Source organism: Rana temporaria, unplaced genomic scaffold (genome assembly GCF_905171775.1).
Source record: "Rana temporaria unplaced genomic scaffold, aRanTem1.1, whole genome shotgun sequence".
NCBI classification, from domain to species: domain Eukaryota; kingdom Metazoa; phylum Chordata; class Amphibia; order Anura; family Ranidae; genus Rana; species Rana temporaria.
Window position 1 is genome coordinate 20,835 of NW_024404564.1, and position 26,448 is coordinate 47,282.

Consider the following 26,448-nt stretch of genomic DNA (forward strand, 5'->3'; position numbering starts at 1 on the left):
TGTGTAACCATAGGTTACACAGCGCAATTGCTTACTTGCCCCGGCGTAACGAGTGCTCCTGATTCAGGAGCCTCGTTACGCCGACTGCAGCCTAAGATCTGCGCGGCATAAGGCTCTTATGCCCGCATATCTTAAGCTGCATTCTTGCGATGGCCGCTAGGTGGCGTTCCCGTTGTGCTCAGCGTATAGTATGCAAATTGCATACCAACACCGATTCACGACGTTGCGCGAGCCCTGCGTACACAATTTACGTCGTTCCCGTACAGCGTTTTTTGCGCAAGGCTGCCCCTGCTATTAGCAGGGGCAGCCAATGTTACGTATACCCATCGTTCCCGCGTCGCAAAATTTGAATTTTACGCAAGTGATTCGTGAATGGCGCTGGGCGCCATTCACGTTCACTTTGAAGCAAATGACGTCCTTGCGACGTCATTTGCCGCAATGCACGTCGGGAAAGTTTCCCAGACGGAGCATTCGCTCTACGATCGGTGCGGGAATGCGCCTAATTTAAATGATTCCCGCCCCCTACGGGATCATTTAAATTGCGCGGCATTTTGCCGGCGCGCCCGCGCAATTTATGGAGCTTCTGCTCCGTGAATCTAGGGCAGCGCAAAAAAAATTGCGGGGGCGCAGGGCAAAATCGTTGCCCTGCGCCTCCGTAATAAATGCGCAAATCTACTTGAATCCGGCCCAATGAGCCGATATCTAAAACAGCCTCAAGTTTAGTGCGCCGGCCAGCACACATCTAAAAAAAAAAAAAAACCTGATCGTCGGGAGAAGAGCGGTGCCGACGTAACCATCTCTTATTGTGTCCCGACAATCAGGTTTGTTTAGATGTGTGCTGGCCGACGCACTAAACTTGAGGCTTTTTTAGATGTCAGCTCATCGTGTATTGCTGCAAGTCAAATCCCTAATAAACCTAAAGGATATTTTACACTATGTGGAGCCGTTATGGTTTATTTTTCAGTGGCAACCCTCTATCCATTTCCATTGATACCATCCGGAGTGCGGAGTGATCCTAAAGTGTGTAGAAAGGCCCTGGCTGGGTTTAAGTCGCAGGCGTTAATTGACCCCCTATGACAAGGGGTTCACTGGAGCTGGCAAGCCTTTCCATAGCTGGTGGTGGATTCACTGGGAGATTTGGTAATGGGCAAGGATATGGAACTATTCACTTTGTCCCATTAATACGATATAAAAATAGTCAGCAGGACCACGAATGGTTTTTCCCATTGAGGTTGCAGAGGCTTGGCAGGATACTTTTTGGCCACTACCCAGTCTCTGGTGCTGAGCCAGCGTTGTGAATGTATTAGCTCAGGATCTAGAAATAATGGAAACACTTGTGACCCCCCTCAGCTTAGAGAATGATGTAAATGTAATATATGTGTAGTCAAAAGCTCCATAAACAAGAAACATGAGAATCATGGAGAAAAAAAAAACAGTTCAGCGAACTGTTCTGTGGCTTTCTAGATGTGTGCCTGATGGGCATAAGAGCTAAACTCAATGCATCCGTCCAATCCATACCGGTTTGCTCATAGATTAAAAAAAAAAAAAAAATTATATATATATAAATTTTTTAGAGCTGCACGATTCTGGCCAAAATGAGATTCATGATTTTTTTGCTTAGGATGAAGATCACGATTCTCTCACGGCGTAAAATCTTTTAGGCCTGAATCACACTAGTGCGTTGCGTTTTGGAGCGCCGTTGTCTTTGCGAATTTCTCTATAAGGTGTTCTGCAGATCAACTGCGTTTTAGCTGCAGATCAGGTGCGAATTTGGAGACCTGGGAGAGGGGAGGGGGAGGGGGGAAGTTTATTGAACTGAATGAGACAAATACTGAAGAGAAATGAACACATCTGCGAATTCAGCTGCGTACCCATAGAAGATAATGGGACTGAATTCGCACCTGAGCCGCACCGCAAGACATAAAAACCGCACACGGTTTGGAGGCAATGCGCAGTGCGGATGCATCGCACATATGTGAACCAGCCTCATTGAAAACAATGTATTTTGAAATGTCCTGCGAATTAGATGCGGTTTAAGCCGCACTCAATTCGCATAGGTGTGAACCTGGCCTTACATTTACACAAAAAAAAAAAAAAAAAGAAGGGCAAACTTTACTGGCTATTTTTTCTTTTTTTTTTATTCATTAGGCCCCTTTTACATTGAGGCGTTTTTCATGCGGTACAGCGCTAAAAATAGCGCTGCTATACCGCATGAAAAATCATGCCCTGTAGTGTTCAATGTGAAAGCCCGAAGGCTTTCACACTGAAGCGGTGCGCTAGCAGGAGCGCTCCAAAAGACCTGCTAGCCGCATCTTTACTGCGGTATAGGAGCTGTGTGTCCACCGCTCCTATACCACGCCTTCCCATTGAAATCAATGGAAAACCGTGGTATTACCGATCCCACGCGGGTGATATTAACCCTTTTTCGGCCGCTAGCGGAGGTTAAAACCTCACCGCTAGCGCCCGAATATCGCGGTAAATACGACGGTATAGCGGCGCTACAAATAGCGCGGCTATACCGTCACCACGGCTCCACGCCTCAATGTGAAAGAGGTCTTAAAGTAATTTTTTACAAAAAAAATTGCATTTAAAAAAAAAAAAAGACTGCTGCGCAAATACAGTGCAACATAAAATATTGCAACAACCGCCATTTTATTCTCTAAAATAATTGAAAAGAGCTGTCAGAAAAAGGTTTGGTATTTAAGTGGTTAAACGTTCTTAATTTACATACAGAAGTTTATTCCTTTGATGTAAAAGTCAATGTGATACAATGTTTAGACTTAATTTTCCACTGATAAAAAAACTTGGCAGGCTGCCCAGACTTTGACTTTTGAGAGCAGAGAGGAAATTATTTTCATGTCAAAGATCGTGAAACACTGTGTCAAGAATCGCAACGGGAAAAAGATTGCGATAACGATTGACGATTAATTGTGCAGCTCTAAATTTTATATATATATATATATATATATATATATATATATATATATATATATATATATATATATATATATATATATATATATATATATATATATACATACACACACACACACACACACACACACACACATACATACATACAGCATTATTTCTTTTTACTTTTATACCAACTTGTGGGGTGACACGAGGGATGAAACCGATGAGACGCCCACAAGCTTTTTCATTGCAGCTTAGCTGCTACCCGTTAACATTCCCCCCTTCTACTGCAGCTGAAGGGCGGTGAATCCTCAGGTGTAGAATAAGATGCGACTTCATTCTAAAAGTTCGAAAACATTCAGAACACCGATATGGCCTCTGTCCGGTGTGAATCATCTGGTGTATGATCAGCTTTGACTGCACTCTAAAAGCTTTGTCGCATTCAGAACATGGAAATGGCTTCTCAGTGTGAATCCTCTGGTGCTTGATAAGCTTTGCCTTCACTCTAAAAGCTTTGCCACATTCAACACATTGGAATGGCTTCTCTTCGGTGTGAATCGTCTGGTGCGTTAGAAGATGCGTCTTCTGCGTAAAAGCTTTGTCACAGTCAGAACACTGATATGGCTTCTCTCCCGTGTGAATCCTCTGGTGTCTGATAAGTTTACTCTTCTCTGAAAAAGCTTTGTCACATTCTGAACACTGATAGGGCTTCTCCCCAGTGTGGACCTTCTGGTGACTAATAAGGTATGACTTTGATGCAAAAGTTTTGTCACAATCAGAACACGGATAATGCTTCTCTCCAGTGTGATTCATCTGGTGTTTGTGAAGGGTTGACTTCTTTAAAAACACATTTTTACACTGAGAACACGGATACAGATTCTCCCCATTGTGAATCCTCTGGTGTCGGATAAGAGGACCCTTTCCTGTAAAAGCTTTGTCACATTCGGAACACTTATACAGCTTCTCCCCAGTGTGAACCCTCTGGTGGCTGATCAGCTCTGAATTTGATGCAAAAGCTTTGTCACATTCAGAACATCGATATGGGTTCCCTTCGGTGTGAATCATCTGGTGTTTGATCAGTTTGGACTTCCATGGGAAAACTTTGTTGCATTCAGAGCATTTAAAGGACTTCTCATCTTTGTGGAATTTCTGGTGTTTAATAAGACTTTGCTCTCCTTTAAAAGTTTTTTTGCAATAAGAACATGAAAATGGCCTCTCTCCAGTGCCAGCCATTCTGTATCTGAGATTATCGGACTTTATTCTAAAGGCAGAGTCGCTTCAAGAACACTGAAAAGCTGGATCGATGTTGAAGAGTATCCAAGACATTTATGGCATTTAGAACACCGATATGGCTTGTGTCCTGTGCGAATCCTCCAGTGATCTGTAGTAAAGCCTTGACTCTGCTCATGAAGACCACCTTGACCAAAAACGGTTCATCAATCCACCTAAAGAAGAGATAAAAAATAAAAATAATATTTTTTATATAAATATATATATTTTATTATTATTGATAAAAAAAGACAGAATTCTATAAATATGGCTACACTGAAGGGTCTTTGGTAATCTTCATTATTAAAATATCATATGCATTAATATTTTTAAAAAGTACCCTATATAGCGCCCCCTTACTTTCAGTATGGGCACTACGCTAAAGTTAGTGGGGAATGGGAGAGTTACTTTGCTCCCATTCTGAATTTGTTATGCCAGGAATTTGGCATGCCAGGCATCAACTGCCACTGGTCACCAATGCATCAGTGACCAGTGGTGTATTTGATACTGCCCAGCGCCATACACTCCGTACCCCTCTCATGTTCATACCACCCACCCCCATACACTCCGCACCCCTCTCATGTACATACCACCCACCTCCATACACTCCGCACCCCTCTCATGTACATACCACCCACCCACATACACTCCGCAACCCTCTCATGTACATACCACCCACCCCCATACACTCCGCACCCCTCTCATGTACATAACACCCCCTCCATACACTCCGCACCCCTCTCATGTACATAACACCCCCTCCATACACTCTGCACCCCTCTCATGTACATACCACCCACCCACATACACTCCGCAACCCTCTCATGTACATACCACCCACCCCCATACACTCCGCACCCCTCTCATGTACATAACACCCCCTCCATACACTCCGCACCCCTCTCATGTACATAACACCCCCTCCATACACTCTGCACCCCTCTCATGTACATACTACTTGCCTCCATAGACTTCACACCCCTCATGTACATGCCACCCACTTCCATACACTCCTCACCCCTCTCATGTACATACCATCCACCCCCATACACTCCGCACCCCTCATGCACATACCACCCACCTCCATACACTCCGCTCCCCTCTCCTGTACATGCCACCCACCCCCATACACTCCGCACCCCTCTCCTGTACATACCACCCACCTCCATACACTCCGCTCCCCTCTCCTGTACATGCCACCCACCCCCATACACTCCGCACCCCTCTCATGTACATAGGAAGAGCAAAGGAGAGCGGGACTTTAAATGAAGTGTGTGCGGGAAAAGCTTGAAATGGTAAAGGATGATTGAAGTAGATTATGATCATTTAATACTTTCATATAATGCATCGTACATAACTATATTACATTATTGAAGATCATAATTATACAGTAATACTTATATAGATTCAAATTTTCCATAAGCTTTCCATAAAAGTCTATTTATTTAACCTTATCATCTTTTTCTTTTTGTTGACATGAATTTGAATCTCTGTATAATTATGATCTTCTTCAATAATGTAATATAGTTATGTACGATACATTATATGAAAGTATTAAATGATCATAATCTACTTCAATCATCCTTTACCATTTCAAGCTTTTCCTGCACACACTTCATTTAAAGTCCCGCTCTCCTTCGCTCTTCCTTTATACAAAAAACTGGGATGGAGGTAATTGACTGCGTCATTTCCTCATATAAAGTCCCACTAAACTCTCCCCTTTTAAAATTAACCTCTCATGTACATACCACCCACCTCCATACACTCTGCACCCCTCTCATGTACATACCACCCACCTCCATACACTCTGCACCCCTCTCATGTACATACCACCCACCTCCATACACTCTGCACCCCTCTCATGTGCATACCACCCCCCTCCATACACTCTGCACCTCTCTCATGTACATACCACCCACCTCCATACACTCTGCACCCCTCTCCTTTACATACCACCCTCCTCCATACACTCTGCACCCCTCTCATGTGCTTACCACCCCCCTCCATACACTCTGCACCCCTCTCATGTACATACCACCCACCTCCATACACTCTGCACCCCTCTCATGTACATACCACCCACCTCCATACACTCTGCACCCCTCTCATGTACATACCACCCACCTCCATACACTCTGCACCCCTCTCATGTACATACCACCCACCTCCATACACTCTGCACCCCTCTCATGTGCATACCACCCACCTCCATACACTCCGCACCCCTCTCATGTGCATACCACCCACCTCCATACACTCCGCACCCCTCTCATGTACATACCACCCACCTCCATACACTCTGCACCCCTCATGTGCATACCACCCCCCTCCATACACTCTGCACCCCTCTCATGTACATACCACCCCCCTCCATACACTCTGCACCCCTCATGTGCATACCACCCCCCTCCATACACTCTGCACCCCTCTCATGTACATACCACCCACCTCCATACACTCTGCACCCCTCATGTGCATACCACCCACCTCCATACACTCTGCACCCCTCATGTGCATACCACCCACCTCCATACACTCTGCACCCCTCATGTGCATACCACCCACCTCCATACACTCTGCACCCCTCATGTGCATACCACCCACCTCCATACACTCTGCACCCCTCATGTGCATACCACCCACCTCCATACACTCTGCACCCCTCATGTACATACCACCCACCTCCATACACTCTGCACCCCTCTCATGTGCATACCACCCCCCTCCATACACTCTGCACCCCTCTCATGTGCATACCACCCCCCTCCATACACTCTGCACCCCTCTCATGTACATACCACCCACCTCCATACACTCTGCACCCCTCTCATGTACATACCACCCCCCTCCATACACTCTGCACCCCTCTCATGTACATACCACCCACCTCCATACACTCTGCACCCCTCTCATGTACATACCACCCCCCTCCATACACTCTGCACCCCTCTCATGTGCATACCACCCACCTCCATACACTCTGCACCCCTCTCATGTACATACCACCCACCTCCATACACTCTGCACCCCTCTCATGTACATACCACCCCCCTCCATACACTCTGCACCCCTCTCATGTACATACCACCCACCTCCATACACTCTGCACCCCTCTGATGTACATACCACCCACCTCCATACACTCTGCACCACTCTCATGTACATACCACCCACCTCCATACACTCTGCACCCCTCTCATGTACATACCACCCACCTCCATACACTCTGCACCCCTCTCATGTACATACCACCCACCTCCATACACTCTGCACCCCTCTCATGTACATACCACCCACCTCCATACACTCTGCATCCCTCTCATGTACATACCACCCACCTCCATACACTCTGCACCCCTCTCATGTACATACCACCCACCTCCATACACTCTGCACCCCTCATGTACATACCACCCACCTCCATACACTCTGCACCCCTCATGTGCATACCACCCACCTCCATACACTCTGCACCCCTCATGTGCATACCACCCACCTCCATACACTCTGCACCCCTCATGTACATACCACCCACCTCCATACACTCTGCACCCCTCTCATGTGCATACCACCCACCTCCATACACTCTGCACCCCTCTCATGTGCATACCACCCACCTCCATACACTCTGCACCCCTCATGTGCATACCACCCACCTCCATACACTCTGCACCCCTCTCATGTGCATACCACCCACCTCCATACACTCTGCACCCCTCTCATGTACATACCACCCACCTCCATACACTCTGCACCCCTCTCATGTACATACCACCCACATACACTCCTCACCCCTCTCATGTACATGTACTACTTGCCTCCATAGACTTCACACCCCTTTCATGTACATACAACCCTCCTCCATACACTCCTCACTCCTCACTCCTCTCATGTACATGTACTACTTGCCTCCATAGACTTCACACCCCTCTCATGTACATACAACCCACCTCCATACACTCCACTTTCCTTTCCTACTCAGGTTTACCACCATTGTACAGTACCATCATAATAGCATCATTGGCTATGGTGACCTGTGTCATACAGAAAAAAACAGTGCGTGTGGCTAAATTATCTTGCATATTGGGCATGGGTTTTTAGATTAAATTAGAAATTTTAGTCAAACATTTTTTTTTTCCTTTTTTGGTGATTTTTATTTTATTTTTTTTGTTTCTTTAGTGAGATATCAGGGGTCTAAACGGACCGCTGAAGTCTCACTATTGATACAGAGAAAGAGACCGAGGAAAAACATTCAGCTGCACTGCACTGCAGATGAATGGACAGGAGACAGAGGCTTCTGTTAATTTATAAACTACAGCATAGTAAACACAGTATTCAGTTATGAATGAACACAGTGAGTGATCAGTACCGATCACTCACTGCGTTTTATTAGAAAAGGTAAGGGCTGGTAAATGACAGGCCTCCATCCTGAATATCCCCCACAGCAGTCAGCAGGAGAGCAGAGGAGGGAAGTCAGCAGCACTGTAGGGGGGGGGGGGCACACTTATTTTTTATCACTTTAATAATTTTTCCCATTATGAGCGTAAGTGGGGCCTAATGTCCAAGTCTTGCCTAAGGCCTCACAAAGCCTAGAGCCGCCTCTGGTGGGCAGTATATACACAGGAGAGGAGTGCATAACAACACTTGGAAATATACGCAGGAAAGGTATGTAGAAGGAATATGGTGATCAATATGCACAGAAGTGTAGTGCAGATTGTATAACCACATCAGCTCTAGAAAGTTTTACCCCCCGATGATCAGGACATTTTTTGTTATTCAGCACTGTGGTACTTTAACTGGCAATTGCGCAGTCATGCAACACCTTACCCAATTGAAATTTAGATTTTATTTTTTATTTTATTTTTTATATACACACACACACACACAAATAGAGCTTTCTTTTGGTGGCATTTGTTCACCGCCGGGGCTTTTATTATATGTATAAAAAAAATGCATAAAACAAATATATATATATATATATATATATATATATATATATATATAAAATAATAAAAATAATATATATAACAACAACAACAACATTTAAGCATAAATAATTTTGTAAAAACAAACACTGGGGCGTTTTGCAGGCGCTATAGCGTTAAAAATAGTGCCTGAAAAGCGCCCTAAAACAGCTGCTCCATTCACTCCAGTGTGAAAGCCCTCTGGCTTTCACACTGGAACAGTGCGCTGGCAGGGCAGGGCATCAGAAAAAGTCAGAAAAAGTCCTGCCAGCAGCTTCTTTGGACCACATTGAAATCAATGGGCAGCGCCGCCGTAACGCCAGCAAAACGCTACTGTATCTGCGGTTTTAACCCTTTTTCAGCCGCTAGCGGGGATCAAAAGTGCCCCCCGCTAGCATCCGACAGTAATGCGCTGCTAAAAATAGGTTTTACCGCCGATGCTCGTTGTTAAATGGGTCTTATAGCGCCTACAAATGATGGCATATGTACAGTGAAACCTCGGATGGCGAGTAACGTGGTTAACGAGCATTTCTTTTCTGAAAATCCTGACTCTGTTTGCGAGTGTTGTGTCGCAAAACGAGCAGTATTCAAGTGCTTTGGATTAGGAGCATTCTCCTTGTAATCCAAGGTTCCACTGTATTTGTTTTAACCACTACCCGACGGCCGTATGACTTTATACGGCCGCGGGGTGGTTCTGAATCTCTAACAGGCCGTAAAAACACGGCCTGCGCGCGCATCCAGCGCAAACCAGACGCTTCTTGCGATTTTATTTTATTTTTTCCCCAAAAATATGTAGAAGAATACGTATCGCCTAGACTGAGAAAACATTTTTTTTTTAAAAAAATTGGGCTATTTATTATAGCAACAAGTAAAAAATATTGTTTTTTTTTCAAAATTGTCGCTCTATTTTTGTTTATAGCGCAAAAAATAAAAACCTCAGAGGTGGTCAAATACCACCAAAAGAAAGCTCTATTTGTGGGGAAAAAAAGGCTGTCAATTTTGTTTGGGAGCCACGTCGCATGACCACGCAATTGTCAGTTAAAGTGACGCAGTGCCACAAGCTGAAATTTCACCTGGTCAGGAAGGGGTATATGTGCCCAGTAAGGAAGTGGTTAAACAAGTAATAGCGGTGAAGAGAGAGAGAGAGAAGAGAAAGAGAAGAGAGAGAGAAGAGAGAGAGAAGAGAAAGAGAAGAGAAAGAGAAGAGAGAGAGAAGAGAAAGAGAAGAGAAAGAAAAGAGAGAGAAGAGAAAGAGAAGAGAGAGAGAGAGAGAGAGAAGAGAGACAAAAAAAAAAAAAAAAGAGACAGAGACAGAGAGACAACTCTGCCACGGACATCACCAGTGATCATAATATACACACTGTCAAATAACACTGGCTGGGAAGGGGTTAACATCTCAGGCCAATTAATGGGTAGCTGTGTGCCTAACGAGTGTTAATGTGTATTGCTTTTTACTAATGACCGTTTGTCTCCATGCTTTGGAGAGACCTGAAGTGGCTGCAAAATTTGAGCAACATACAAGTGGTGTAGTGCGTCTCCCCCAAAAGGTTCCTACGGTGTGAAGTAGCTGCTAAGAGCCAGAGGAGGAATTCCCAAACTCAAAAGTATAGCGTGCAACGGACCTATAGGTGTGTAGGTCCAACAGAGAAGGTGAGCGTGCATTGCAGCTATTGGTGAAGGTGAAACACCATTTGGATTTTTTTTTTTTTTTTAACATGTCAATACAAGCTATAAGTCACCATTAGGATTTTGGGACACCTGAATATATATTGCAAATACTATAAAATCATGTTAATCCTTCCATCCATAAGGTGTAAAATCTCTCCGCTAGGTAACAAGGTGATTAGGGTTGCATGTGCACATAGTAGTAGACTGACAGGGAGATGTGTGTGGTCACTGCATTGACAGAAGACTATGGCTATACACCCCTCAGAGGACACCCCTAAAGTGGTAGCTGCAGTCCCATTTTTATTTAAGAAGATTTTTTTATTTTTTGGGGGAAATTGTATTGGTGTGCAGACTCAGAGGTCCTAAATAACAGCGCATGAGATCCACACCTACAACACCGAGAAGTAGATTCTGAAGCTGTATTTACCGAAGGCGCAAAAAAAGGTCCAAACATTTGGAGAGCGCGATGACTTTCTTTATCAAGGTGACCGATAGAGACAAAGTGTGGAAAAACATTTAACATATATACAGTGTGTGTGTGTATATATATATATATATATATATATATATATATATATATATATATATATATATATATATATATATATATATATATAGTGTAGATCATTCATCACAAGAAGGAACACTCGGTCACAGATCATTAATATGTATAAAGCAGGGAGGCCCAAGGGAGCCCTGTACCATGATTAGGATATCCACCTGACTTACCTGTGTGGTCTGACATGGAGAAAATCACATGCTGTGTGTTCGGGATGCAGACTGAGAAGATGTTCAGCCTCCTGGAACCGGATCTAAAATGTCCAAAAACAGGAAATGACACGAGACAGGAAGTGACGATTCATACATGGACAGCAAGTGACACGGAACAGGAAGTGACATTTCATACATGGACAGCAACTGACACGGAACAGGAAGTGACATTTCATACATGGACAGGAAGTGACATTTCATACATGGACAGCAAGTGACACGGAACAGGAAGTGACATTTCATACATGGACAGCAACTGACACGGAACAGGAAGTGACATTTCATACATTGACAGGAAGTGACATTTCATACCTGGACAGGAAGTGACATTTCATACATGGACAGCAAGTGACACGGGACAGGAAGTGACATTTCATACATGGACAGGAAGTGACATTTTATACATGGACAGCAAGTGACGCGGAACAGGAAGTGACATTTCATACATGGACAGCAAGTGACACGGGACAGGAAGTGACATTTCATACATGGACAGCAACTGACACGGAACAGGAAGTGACATTTCATACCTGGACAGGAAGTGACATTTCATACCTGGACAGGAAGTGACATTTCATACATGGACAGCAAGTGACACGGGACAGGAAGTGACATTTCATACATGGACAGGAAGTGACATTTTATACATGGACAGCAAGTGACGCAGAACAGGAAGTGACATTTCATACATGGACAGCAAGTGACACGGGACAGGAAGTGACATTTCATACATGGACAGGAAGTGACATTTTATACATGGACAGCAAGTGACGCGGAACAGGAAGTGACATTTCATACATGGACAGCAAGTGACACGGACAGGAAGTGACATTTCAAACATGGACGGGAAACGACATTCTTGAACATGGACAAGAAGTGACATTTAGTACATGGACGGGGAGTGACATTTAGTACATGGACAAGAAGTGACATTTAGTACATGGACGGGGAGTGACATTTAGTACATGGACGGGGAGTGACATTTAGTACATGGACGGGGAGTGACATTTAGTACATGGACGGGGAGTGACATTTAGTACATGGACGGGAAGTGACATTTAGTACATGGACGGGAAGTGACATTTAGTACATGGACGGGGAGTGACATTTAGTACATGGACGGGGAGTGACATTTAGTACATGGACGGGAAGTGACATTTAGTACATGGACGGGAAGTGACATTTAGTACATGGACGGGAAGTGACATTTAGTACATGGACGGGAAGTGACATTTAGTACATGGACGGGAAGTGACATTTAGTACATGGACGGGGAGTGACATTTAGTACATGGACGGGAAGTGACATTTAGTACATGGACAAGAAGTGACATTTAGTACATGGACAAGAAGTGACCTTTCGTACACGGGTGGGAAGTGACATTTCATACATGTGTAGCAAGGTGCCACTTTGCAGCGTGGCTATAGACTACAGTTGCATTGAGAAGGAACTCAGCTCCCTCCGGTGTTGAGTTGCGATATTACAGCAACTTGTTTGGTTTTATTGTTTTTGGGCAATGCATTCTGGAACTTGCAGTACAGGGAGACAAAGACTACAAATCCCACAGTGCAGCTGTGCTACCAGAGTGCAATGCATCATCGCACAGCCTTCTGGGAAAGCTTTTAAAAAGGAAAGAAGAGGCAGGCTTTCGCTCTCATGGGACGGCAACTTCTAGCAAGCAGGAAGCCTGTGCTGAGGCCTACTACACGGGCGCCTAGGCCTGAAAAGCCTGGGCCTAAAGTCGCTAGCGCGGATCGCCTTTCCTGAAGGGATTCTCTTCCGTGGTGTCCAGCTTACGCTCCACAGCAACCGGAGTCGCCCAATCACGACACCTTGTGACGGCTGTGTGAGGGACCGGAGACTGCAAGTTGCGGAGAGGCCGTGAATCGAGACATCACCTGCGGAACTTACCTGCAGGCACCTGCCCAATGATAACTAACTGTATCGCAGGAAGGTGGTTCTCATAGACTCGTCAGCATTGTTGGAAGTTAACACGCCACGTGTAAGGACATATTGCATCCCGCATGTGGCCGTATGTTTAGAGGGTTGGCGCTTGTGCCGCCAGCAAGTTACATATACTTATAAATACTCTGGCCCAGATTCAGGTACATTTGCGCTTTATTTGCGGAGGCACAGGGCAACGATTTTGCCCTGCGCCCCCGCAAATATTTTGCGCTGCCCTCGATTCACGGAGCAGTAGCTCCGTAAATTGCGAGGGCGCGCCGGCAAAATTGCCCGGCGTGAGCGCGCGCAATGTAAATGATCCCGCCGGGGGCGGGAATCATTTAAATTAGGCGCGCTCCCGCGCCGAGCGTAGAGCGCATGCTCCGTCGGGAAACTTTCCCGACGTGCATTGCGGCAAATGACGTCGCAAGGACGTCATTTGCTTCAAAGTGAACGTGAATGGCATCCAGCGCCATTCACGATTCACTTACGCAAACGACGTAGATTTTAAATATCGCTACGTGGGAACGTGGGTATCCTATAGCATTGGCTGCGCCTGCTATTAGGATGTGTAACCTTACGCGAAACCCAACGTACGCAAACTACGTAATTTGCGTACGCAGGGCTCGCGCAACGTTGTGAATCGGTGTTAGTATGGAATTTGCATACTATACACAGATCACAATGGGAGCGCCCCCTAGCGGCCAACGCAAGAATGCAGCCTAAAATCTGCGTGGCATAAGAGCCTTATGCCACGCAGATTTTAGGCTGCAGTCGGCGTAGCGATGTTCCTGAATCGGGAGCATTCGCTACGCCGGAGCAAGTAAGCAATTGCGCCGTGTAACCTATGTTTACACAGGCGCAATTGCTTCTTGAATCTGGCCGCCGGACTGTTTTCAGCGGACATGTCCGCCCGGAGATTTCTGTCTGATGGTTGTACACACCATCAGACAGAAATCCGCGCGTAAACAATACGCGGGGACGTGGCCGCGACGATGACACGGCGACGTGGGCGGCCCTGGAAGTTCAAAGCTTCCACGCATGCGTCGAATCAGTACGACGCATGCGAGGGATGGCGGTCGGTCGGACGGACGTGTCCGGTGAGTCTGTACAGACAACCGAACACGTCCGACGGACAGGTTTCCAGCGGACAGATTTGTTAGCAAGCTAAGAAATTTTTGTCCGCTGGAAACTGTCTGATCCGCCGGACAATTGTCCGCTCGGGCCTACACACGACCGGATCTGTCCGCTGAAACTGGTCCATCGGACCAGTTTCAGCGGACAGATCCGGTCGTGTGTACGGGGCCTAACTCTGTGTTGTTTTTGTTTTTTTTTGTCTTTTCTTACCAAGTAAATAATTGCCTCTTGGTTAAGCAGAAAGTTGTGTGGAGTTTTGTATGTTACCCCATTGGACAGGTGCCAGCGCAAGGTAACAATATTCTACTACAATTTCCATTACTATTTGGTATCATTGGGGTTCCCAACTACCAGTGGGTCCCGTAATAATTGTGTGGTCCAGGTGTGCCAAGGGAGGGTTAGAGCTAAACTTTAGGGGTTGATAGGCAGAGTACAGACCCAAAAATCTAAACCAGCAGCTCCTTCGAGGGTAGTGCTACACGTGGGGGCTCGTCCGGGATTTACTGTTAGGCCCCATACACACGGGAGGATTTATCCGCGGATACGGTCCAGCGGACCGTTTCCGCGGATAAATCCTCTCGAGGATTTCAGCAGATTTTAATGCGATGGAGTGTACTCACCATCGCATTGAAATCCGCGCCGAAATCCTCTGGCGATGACGTGTCGCCGCGATTATGACGCGGCGACGTGCGCGACGCTGTCATATAAGGAATTCCACGCATGCGGGGGATCCCTTCGGACGGATGGATCCGGTGAGTCTATACAGACCAGCGGATCCATCCGTTGGGATGGATTCCAGCAGATGGATTTGTTTGGCATGTCAGCAAATATTCGATCTGCTGGAATCCATCCCAGGGGAGAAATATCCGCGGAAACAGATCCGCTGGAGTGTACACACCATAGGATCTATCCGCTGAAACCCATCTGCTGGGATTTTTCAGCGGATGGATTCTATCGTGTGTACGGGGCCTTACTCTGCAATCAAGCTCCATCCTATTGGTGGCAGCATGGACCCTTTCACTGTGGTGCAAAGCAGAAGGCGCCCGCTCAGAAGCGAGCGTAGCATTTGAGCTCCCTGGTGAGGACTGGGAAAATAGAAGAGGTCAATAAAATTGTAAAGACAATGGCCCAGATTCACAAAGCACTTATGCCGACGTATAACAAGTTACGCCGACGTAAGTGCAAATGTGCGCCGTCATATCTGTGCGCCAGATCCACAAACTAATATGCGCCTAAAAACAGGCTACCCCAACGTATCTTACTTACGCCGGCGTAGGGTGGGCGCACATTTAGGCTGGGAGCATGGTGCCACTCCCATTGATTAGCCATTTAAACATGCAAATGAGGTAAATACGGCGATTCACGAACGTGCGTGTGCCTGGCGCATGCTACGCGAGATGCGCGTAAGTTGTACGTCCGGCGTAAAGTTATTCCCCATAAAGGAGGTGCAACCCGGCAACAGACATGCTCAGGTCTGCACCAGGGAACACAAGCCGGGGTATTGTGCGTTGGACGTGTGTCTGGCTGGGCGTACGTTATGTTCACGGCGTACGCAGTGATGCGGCGTAGCTTAGGCAGTTTTGCCGGCGTGGTTGTGAGCAGGCGCATGGGGGTGCGTCCACGTCACGGCGCATGCCCAGTTCGTGATAGGTACCTGTCTGGCGCTCGGCCCATCATTTGCATGGGGTCACGCCTCATTTGCATGGGTTCACGCCCACTTCCACCTACGCCGACGTGCGCCATCGAAAGCCACGCCACGCTGGCGCAGCATTGGGAGCACTGGCTTGCTGAATGCCATGCTTGCCTCTCTGCGCTGCGTTGGCGTAGCGTACAGTGTGTGCTCTACGGCGGCGTAATGTGCGCCCTGCTCTCTGTGAATCTCGGCCATTATCCCCACATAGGAAAGAATGGGTAATTGCCGTCCGGCCGGATCAAGGGACCTCTCGCACTCATGCACTATTGGAATGGAGAGAGGGAGTACCAGAAAGTTTCAAAGGAAAGAGCGTACAATTGGGAAACAAGACAAAACTTTACATAGTACACCCAGGAGTTCCAGGAGAGAGCATCCCCAGTACTAGTCGGCAGTGTTGCTCATCTTCCTTTAAAAAAGTCATTAGTTACAGTTACAAATTACTTGTCCGAAAAAGTAATTGAGTTAGTGACTCAGTTACTTCATTGGCAAAGTAATTAGTTACTCAGCAAAGTAACTGACATTTTTTTTTAATATTCTACAATGCAGATTCATCACACTCCACCTCCACATGCCCAGCAATACTGTACAATATCATCACACTCCACCTCCACATGCCCAGCAATACTGTACAATATCATCACACTCCACCTCCACATGCCCAGCAATACTGTACAATATCATCATTACACTCCACCTCCACATGCCCAGGCTGGGCATGTGGAGGTGGAGTGAGATGATATTGTACAGTATTGCTGGGTATGTTGTGGAGGTGGAGTGTGATGATATTGTACAGTATTGCTGGTGGGCAGCCCAGAAATACTGTACAATATCATTCATCACACTCCACCTCCACATGCCCAGCAATACTGTACAATGTCAATATCAGATTCATCACACTCCACCTCCACAACATGCCCAGCCCCACGATCATTGGTGGGGGGGAGATCAGCCCCTCATTGGTGGGGGGGAGATCAGCCCCTCATTGGTGGGGAGGGGGAGGAGATCAGCCCCTCATTGGTGGGGGGGGGAGATCAGTCCCTCATTGGTGGGGGGGGGGGTAGATCAGCCCCTCATTGGTTGTGGTGGTTGGTTGGTTGGTTGTAGTGATCATCCTCTCATTGGCTGTGATCAGCCCGCTGTCACTGTGCTGTACACTCCTCTGCCCTCAGGTGATGAAGTGCACCCACTGTACAGGTAAGTACTCCTCCTCACACCGCTCTATCCAGAGATGATTGTATACCAAGCACAGGACAGTGGCTGGGGATGTCACAGGACAATGATAGCAGATGTGTGGCGCCTCGTTCATGCAGGTGACAGGATGCAAACTTCATCCACACACAACCAGTGCACCCCCCATAGACACCCACCCCGGTGCAGTCACGTGATAGGAGCCCAGTAATGACCCCCTCCTCCTTACCTGCTCGGCGCTCACCTCCCTCGTGTCCCCGCACGGCTACGGACTGTGAGGGAGGGAGGAGGAGGGGAGAGGAAGCCGGCGGCCATCCATTATTAAAAAGAGCCGCCTCCCGAGTGTTCCGTGATTGGCGGAACACTAATTTTGCCAGCAGAGCCTCTGTTTAGTGTTCAGCCTATCACGGATGCCTTCTCATCCTCAGCCTCGTATGAGAGGACATCCGTGATAGGCTGAACACTAAACAGAGGCTCTGCTGGCAAAATTAGTGTTCCGCCAATCACGGAAAACTCGGGAGACGGATCTTTTTAATAATGGATGGCCGAGGGCGACGGCTGCAGTGACACGGGTAGGAGTAATTGCGATAACGCCGCCAATAATGGGAACGGCGTTGCCACGAGGAAAAAAGGAATCTGATAGATTACTCGAAGACTGCTCAATATTGCCCTCAGAGAGAGAGAGAGATTGTTCCGCATTTCCTGCACAGAGAGAGAGAGACTGCTCTACATTGCCCTCACAGAGGGAGAGACTGCTCTACATTGCCCTCACAGAGAGAGAGACTGCTCCACATTGCCTGCAGAGAGAGAGAGACTGCTCCACATTGCCCGCAGAGAGAGAGACTGCTCCACATTGCCCGCAGAGAGAGAGAGACTGCTCCACATTGCCCGCAGAGAGAGAGACTGCTCCACATTGCCCGCAGAGAGAGAGAGAGACTGCTCCACATTGCCCGCAGAGAGAGAGAGACTGTTCCAAATTGCCCACACAGAGAGAGAGACTGTTCCAAATTGCCCGCACAGAGAGAGAGAGAGAGAGGAAGACTGCTCCACATTGCCTGCACAGAGAGACTGCTCCACATTGCCTGCACAGAGAGACTGCTCCACATTGCCCGCAGAGAGAGAGAGAGAGAGAGAGACTGTTTCACATTGCCCGCAGAGAGAGAGAGAGACTGCTCCACATTGCCCGCAGAGAGAGAGAGACTGTTCCAAATTGCCCGCAGAGAGAGAGAGAGACTGTTCCAAATTGCCCGCACAGAGAGAGAGAGAGAGAGAGAGGAAGACTGCTCCACATTGCCTGCACAGAGAGACTGCTCCACATTGCCTGCACAGAGAGAGAGAGTTTGCTCCACATTTCTGGCACAGAGAGAGAAATCACTCCACATTGCTGGAACAGAGAGAAATCGCTCGACATTTCCGGCACAGAGAGAGAAATCGCTCAACATTTCCGGCACAAAAAAAATCCCTCCACATTGCCGGCACATAGAGAGAGAAAACGCTCCACATTGAATTTTCTCTCTGGAAGCAATGTTGCGCAGTCTCTCTCTGTGCGGGCAATGTGAAGTGGTCACTCTCTCTGTGTGGGCAGTGCTGTGTATGTGCAGGCACAGGCCTGTGCACTGGCCCCCAGGACCAGATTAAGGGCATTGTGGGCCTGGTGCGGCAGTGGAGCAGGTTTAGAAGCGGCAGGGATATGATGCAAGTAATGTTCTATCCCAGCATTCCTCTTACTGGCCACCCTCCTGTGTTTCCAGGAGCCTGTGCTGGCTTGTGCCCAGACTTGGTTGCAGTCACACAGGTGTAATGTTAGGGAATCCTGGCATTTGATTCACCAAGCTTCCGTTGGAAGTAGGGTTGTCCCGATACCACTTTTTTAGGACTGAGTACAAGTACCGATACTTTTTTTCAAGTAGTCGCCGATACCGAATACTGATACTTTTTTTTAAATGTGTCCCCAAATGCAGCCATGTCCCCCCCATATGCAGCCATGTCCCCCACATATGCAGCCATGTACCCCCCCCATATGCAGCCATGTCCCCCCCATATGCAGCCATGTCCCCCCCATATCCAGCCATGTCCCCCCCATATCCAGCCATGTCCCCCCCATATCCAGCCATGTCCCCCCCATATCCAGCCATGTCTCCCCCCATGCAGCCATGTCTCCCCCATGTAGCCATGTCTCCCCCCCATGCAGCATGTCTCCCCCCCATGCAGCATGTCTCCCCCCATGTAGCCATGTCTCCCCCCCATGCAGCATGTCTCCCCCCATGTAGCCATGTCTCCCCCCCATGCAGCATGTCTCCCCCCCATGCAGCATGTCTCCCCCCCATGCAGCATGTCTCCCCCATGTAGCCATGTCTCCCCCCCCATGCAGCATTTATCCCCCATGTAGCCATGTCTCCCCCCCATGCAGCATGTCTCCCCCCCCATGCAGCATGTCTCCCCCATGTAGCCATGTCTCCCCCCCCATGCAGCATTTCTCCCCCATGTAGCCATGTCTCCCCCATCATGCAGCATGTCTCCCCCATGTAGCCATGTCTCCCCCCATGTAGCCATGTCTCCCCCCATGTAGCCATGTCTCCCCCCCATGTAGCCATGTCTCCCCCCCATGTAGCCATGTCTCCCCCCCATGCAGCATGTCTCCCCCCCATGCAGCATGTCTCCCCCCCATGCAGCCATGTCTCCCCCCCATGCAGCATGTCTCCCCCATGTAGCCATGTCTCCTCCCCCATGTAGCCATGTCTCCCCCATCATGCAGCATGTCTCCCCCATGTAGCCATGTCTCCCCCCCATGTAGCCATGTCTCCCCCCCATGTAGCCATGTCTCCCCCCCATGTAGCCATGTCTCCCCCCCATGCAGCATGTCTCCCCCCCATGCAGCCATGTCTCCCCCCACCATGCAGCATTTCGCCCCCATTTAGCCATGTCTCCCCCCCCATGCAGCATGTCTCCCCCATGTAGCCATGTCTCCCCCATGTAGCCAGCGATGTCTCCCCCATGTAGCCAGCGATGTCTCCCCCATGTAGCCAGCGATGTCTCCCCCATGTAGCCAGCGATGTCTCCCCCCATGTAGCCAGCCATGTCCCGCTTACCTGTCCTGCATCCCCGCTACCGCCGACAGTCAGTGTAATACGCGCGCCGTTCCATTACAGCTTTGAATAGCTGTAATGATTGGCGCTGCGTATAGACACTCCCCCTCGCTCGGGATTGGACAGTTCACCCGAGCAAGGGGGAGTGTCTATACGCGGCGCCAATCATTACAGCTATTCAAAGCTGTAATGGAACGGCGCGCGTATTACACAGTCAGTCGGCGGTAGCGGGGATGCGGCGTAACGGCATTGGCGGCGGCGTAACGCATTGGCGGCGGCGAAGTATTCTATTCTGGTATCGGGGGTATTTGCGGGAGTACGAGTACTCCCGCAAATACTCGGAATCGGTCCCGATACCGATACTAGTATCGGTATCGGGACAACCCTAGTTGGAAGCATGTCCTATTGGATCGAAACGCGTCAGTCCATGCATTTTGCTCCCCATATTGCTTTTAATACTCCTGAATTGTGATCACCTTTTTTTTATATATATTGATTTTTTCATTAAAACCTCTTTATGACCTACACCATTAGAGACCCCATTTTTTTCTTCTCTTATAAATTTGTGGAAGATAAGGTTTTTTGAGCCCTCTCTAGTTTCCAGTACCCATGCCAGGGTTCTCACTTACCTGAACCAGATCGTGTTTGGATGCTTGGAGGATCTTTTATGATTGCCATACCCACGGTTTACTAGGATCTTTAGTATTGGAGTAGTCAGTGGACGATGAACATCTGGTCTTCCTGCCCTTTCCTGGGTTGACGACCTTTGACTGCCTGGGAGGCAGACTCCATTTCCTTCTGGACTTCCGGTGACATCTCTGTGGGACATTCCAATTGTATACCATTGGAGGTGTTTGTGTTTCTATAATCACTTATCTTAATAAAACTTCATTATTCACTTTACATAAGTTTGGTTTCCTATGTTGCAGTCCACACAGTTCTGGTCACACCTGTTACTGACAAGATCCAAGGAAGTGAATGAATGAGTTTGAAGGACTCCTCCTAAGGGTGCAAGCCACGGCTCATCCACTGCAAAGAAGAAGGAACGGCTGCACACCAGGATAACGAATATGAGTCCTTTATTCTTGATACTTGATCCATAAAACAAAGTGACACACCAAAGGAGACGGCAACAAGGCAGACGCGTTTCACATGGGAATCATGTGCTTGTTCATTGCAATCTCCTATGGTGTGTCACTTTGTTTTTTGGATTAAGAATAAAGGACTCCTATTCGTTATCTTGGTGTGCAGCCGTTTCTTCTTCTTTGCAGTCCACTTTACCTTGTTATGGAACCCTTGTGGGGTGTTATGTGTTTATGCTTATTATAATGTGTAACGTACTTTGTATTTAGGGTTCTGGGCACCAGACTGCAAGTGGCTAGTTGTTAATTAGTTCATGTTCATTAAATCACTGTCAGCCATCAGTTGCTAGATGTGAATTAGCACATGTGGATTGGCTATTCCTTAGCTATGGTAATTATATTACTGTTTACAGTTTGTATAATGTGATCAGGCTCACCTGATATCGTGTGGTATATAAATTCTGTGCGAGTTTCCAATAAAGAGCGGTCCAGTTTGTACCTGAGCTAGTGCCGTCTAGTATCTTGGGTTTAATATTTCGCTATAATACCCAATTCCTGGTTCCAGACTGGAAGAAGCTATATCTTGGCAGAAGTATCCAAGCTGGGTGCTGGACAGTCCAATTTGTATATATACAGTAAAACCTTGGATTGAGAGTAACTTGGTTTGAGAGCGTTTTGCAAGACAAGCAAAATGTTTTATAAAATTTTGCCTTGTAATACAAGCAATGTCTTGATATAAGAGTGGCGTCATGTCACAACTGAGTATAAAAAAAAGAGAGGAGCCTCTAAGTGTAGCAATATGGTTACATTTAATGAAGGTACAACATTTAGCAACTTATTGCTACACTTAGGCCTCGTACACACGACCGAACATGTCCGTTGAAACTGGTCCGCCGGACCAGTTTCCGCGGACATGTTCGGTCGTGTGTAGGGCCGACCGGACAATTTTCCGGCCTAGCGGACAGGTTTCCAGCGGACAAATGTTTCTTAGCATGCTAAAGCATGTCTGCTAGTTAGTACATCTAACCAGCGGACCAAAATCCCGCACATGCGTCGAATTGATTCGACGCATGCGTGGAAGCATTGAACTCGCGCGATAGAGAACGTTGGTGTCGTCTACGTCACCGCGTTCTCTGTCCGCCGGGATTTTGGTTTGATGGTGTGTACAACCATCAGACCAAAATCTCCGAGCGGACATGTCCGATGAAAACGGTCCCGTCGTGTGTACGAGGCCATAGAGGTGCCTCTCTTCTCTTTTATACTCTGTAAATAAAAAGCTTCGATATAAAAGTGCTTTGGATTACAAGCATGTTTCTGGAACAAATTATGCTTGCAAACCAAGGTTTTACTGTATATAATATATACACATACATACACACACACACACAGTATATCACTCCCAATACCATGAAAAAAGTCACCATTGTGCCATTTTGTGTCCATATCAACCCAACCTAATGTTACACTAACAATCTACATGAACGTTGTGTGCATCACATTGTAGTGTCAAAAGGGTATTAAAGTTTACTTTGCGCCAACACATTTTGTATTTATTTATTTCAGGTACTTATATAGAGCTGTCAATTTATGCAGCGCTTTACATATTATATATTCACATCAGTCCCTACCCTCAGGACGGATTCACACTAGTGCGGTGCGAATTTCAGCTCTCTTATCTCTGCGGAGAGATAAGAGAACTGTTCAGCAGATCAGCTCCATTTTAGCTGCGGATATGGAGACCTGGCAGGGGGGAGGGGGGAAGTGTATTGAGGTGAATGAGGGAAATCCTGAAGAGAAATGAACACATCTGCGAATCAGATGCGTGCCCATAGAAGATAATGGGCCTGAATTCGCACCTGAGCCGCACCGCAATGCCTAGAAAACGCACATGTTTTTTCGGCAATGAGCAGTGCGAATGCATCGCACATATGTGAACCAGCCTCATTGAAATCAATGTATTTTATAATGTTATGCGAATTGAATGCGGTTTAAGCCGCAACCAATTCGCATAGGTGTGAACCCGGCCTTAAGGAGCTTACAAGCTAAGGTCCTTAACTCGCATACATACTGTAACGGAATGGCCCGTGGGACCCAGAGGCTCTTAAAGGATACGGGGTACTCCTGGTTCAGCTTTACCAATGACTCTTGGGTCATCCTATGTCCACTAGGGGCATAGGATGACTGAGAAAGGATATCTTGAATTACATGAGATGGGACAGTAATGATAATTCACAATGTATTGCAGGATATCTTGAAATATTACAGGTGGTTAATTCTGAACACAACCGGTGAATAATAGGACAGGGATTCATTCATGTGGGGACACATACTGTTAAGATGTTAATTACCTCCAGCTACCTGGCTGTAGTGATAAAGCTTGCTGTGATTGCATTCTATTGTGTTAATTAAGTCTGGCTCCTAAGATATTTCATTGTGCTATGCTAATCGACACTGTATTGTGTGAAAGTCTATTGATGATAATATGTGATGTGAATTAGCACAATCTAAAGGTCAGATGTCCGACCTTATGTTTACTAAAGGAATGTGGATTGTATAGAAGGTGAGAAAAGCTTATCGCGGAGTTACAATGTCTGGGTAAATGATAGTAATTAACTCATGTAGATTCGGTGCCAGAAAGTCTGACTAAAAATGTGTATTGGGTTCCTTGTGTAATGTTGTGGGTGGAGTTGATTCATTGTTCACTTGGTTACTGACTGTATAAAACGCCTGAGTTTTACCATTAAAAGGTCTATTCGTTTGGAACCAGAGAACAGAGCTGTGTGTCTCGTTTTCTGGGGGAAATTCAATGGGTCCTGTCTGCTGGATTGTGGAGTGTTGATAAGCTGTCGTGGGTTGGTGGAATGGAATATCGTAACGGCGTTAACCCCTGACCGTTACACAAACATATGCTAGCGACAATTTAGACAGGATCCAATTAACCTACCAGCATGGGGGAATGTGATTTTATTGTAATTCAATTTTGCAGGAGGGGAGTACACAAAATACATAAACGCTGAATCTGGATAAGTTACAGGAAAAAAAGCTTCCTTTTTTTCACTATGTTTTCCCAATAAAGATTGCGTAAACAAAAATATGTGTATCCAACTTTCCTACCAAATGAAAGTCCTATATGCCCCCGATGTACAGTATAATACATTTGGGTAGACTACAATGCTAAAAAGGTATAAATGTGTAGAACTAAAGCATCGCTTGAAATAAAAACCTATCTGGGACTCAAGGAATTTAGGGAAAGAAAGGCCCAGGGACTAAAGGAGGGTTAATGTCAGATTGAAACATTTATGAAATTATTAATTTTGCCCATAGTTACATTTTAGGGCCAACATTGTAATTTTTCCAGGGTCAGAAAGTGTTGTTCACAAAGTTTAAGTTTAATTTGTCCACTTGGAGTCATTAAAGAGAATTCCAATCAGAGGAATTTCATTCACCCAAAAAAAGTAGGAATATAACCACACATTTCAACAGTTGGCAAGTTCAAATCTCTTGCCGTTTTTTTTGTATGATTCATCTACGGAGAGGAGCAATAACTGGACAACGAAATAAGGACATCCAATCTCCACCTGATGGAATACCTTGGATGAAACGCAAGTGGACAGCTGGGCTTTAGGTCTTGTATACACTGAAGGACCGTTGTCTTAGGTTAAACTATGAGGCTGACTGATGGTCCGTTGTGCGTACACACCATCAGTTAAAAAAACGATTGTGTCAGAACGCGGTGACGTAAAACACAACGACGTGCTGAAAAAAAACGAAGTTCAATGCTACCAAGCATGCGTCGACTTGATTCTGATCATGCACTGGTTTTTAACCGATGCTTTTGCATACTAACGATCGGTTTTGACCTATCGGTTACCAGTCCATAGGTAAAATTTTTAGCAAGTTCTCATTTTTTTTAACCTATGGTTAAATAACCTATGGGGCCTACACACGATCGGTTTGGACTGATGAAAAGGTCCTTCAGACCATTGTCCTCTGGCTATCCTATCGTGTGTACGCCTAAGTGGTACTTTGGAACGTCATCCATGTGAGGAGCTGGAACATGAAAAGGAGGCGTGATACTGGAAGAGGAGGTGGAACATATAACGGGAGGGGTGGATTTAGCTGGAGCCCTCAAGATTGACTGATGTAACAATAGGCAGAAGAAACTTAAAATGACTCTTCCATTAAAGCATCTGAAGCTTGGCAAGATGCCACTTGACCGCTAATTAGCTGGACAACAAAATAATCTGGACAACGAAATAGGGACTTGTCTGGAGCCCTCAAGATTGACTGATATAGCAAATAGCCAGCAGACCCTGAAAAGGACTCTTCCATTGAAGTTTTAGATGCTTAGCAAGATGCCACTTGACCACTACCAGGTCTCTGGTAGCAAGGCAGTGTTTTTAAAGCGGAGGTCCGGTTAGAGAAATAAATAGATTTAAAAGTCAGCAGCTGCTAACACTGTAGCTGCTGACTTTTAATAAGGAGACTTCCCTGTCGAGGGTGCCCGCGATAACGTCAGCCGAAGTCGAGCAAACGCTCGGGTCTCGGCTGCCCCGCCGCCATCCTCGGTGAGGGAATCAGGGAGTGAAGCCTTGCGGCTTCACCGCCCGATTCCCTACTGCACGAGCCGCGCATAGAGGATGTCTCCTGGGACACACACAAGGTCCCAGGGGACACCGCTCCACTATTCCACAAGAGGCAGCCGAGGAACAGAAGAAAGAAGACGGACC

The 26,448-nt window shown here is 46.8% G+C and overlaps 1 protein-coding gene across 1 annotated transcript; it reads right to left on the minus strand.

Annotated features, from left to right (window-relative positions):
* Positions 1–3,086: 3,086 nt before the first annotated feature.
* Positions 3,087–11,646, minus strand: LOC120922622 (zinc finger protein 84-like). The gene is made up of 2 exons (XM_040334708.1): positions 11,547–11,646; positions 3,087–4,361 (listed from the first exon to the last, which is right to left on the minus strand). The coding sequence occupies exon 2, from the start codon at positions 4,147–4,149 to the stop codon at positions 3,178–3,180; it is 972 nt and encodes a 323-aa protein (XP_040190642.1). The 5' UTR covers positions 4,150–4,361; positions 11,547–11,646; the 3' UTR covers positions 3,087–3,177.
* Positions 11,647–26,448: the final 14,802 nt, after the last annotated feature.

Bases quoted from the DNA above. Each gene is read 5' to 3' on its own strand.
- LOC120922622 (XM_040334708.1), bottom strand. From the start codon at position 4,149: ATGGCTGGCACTGGAGAGAGGCCATTTTCATGTTCTTATTGCAAAAAA.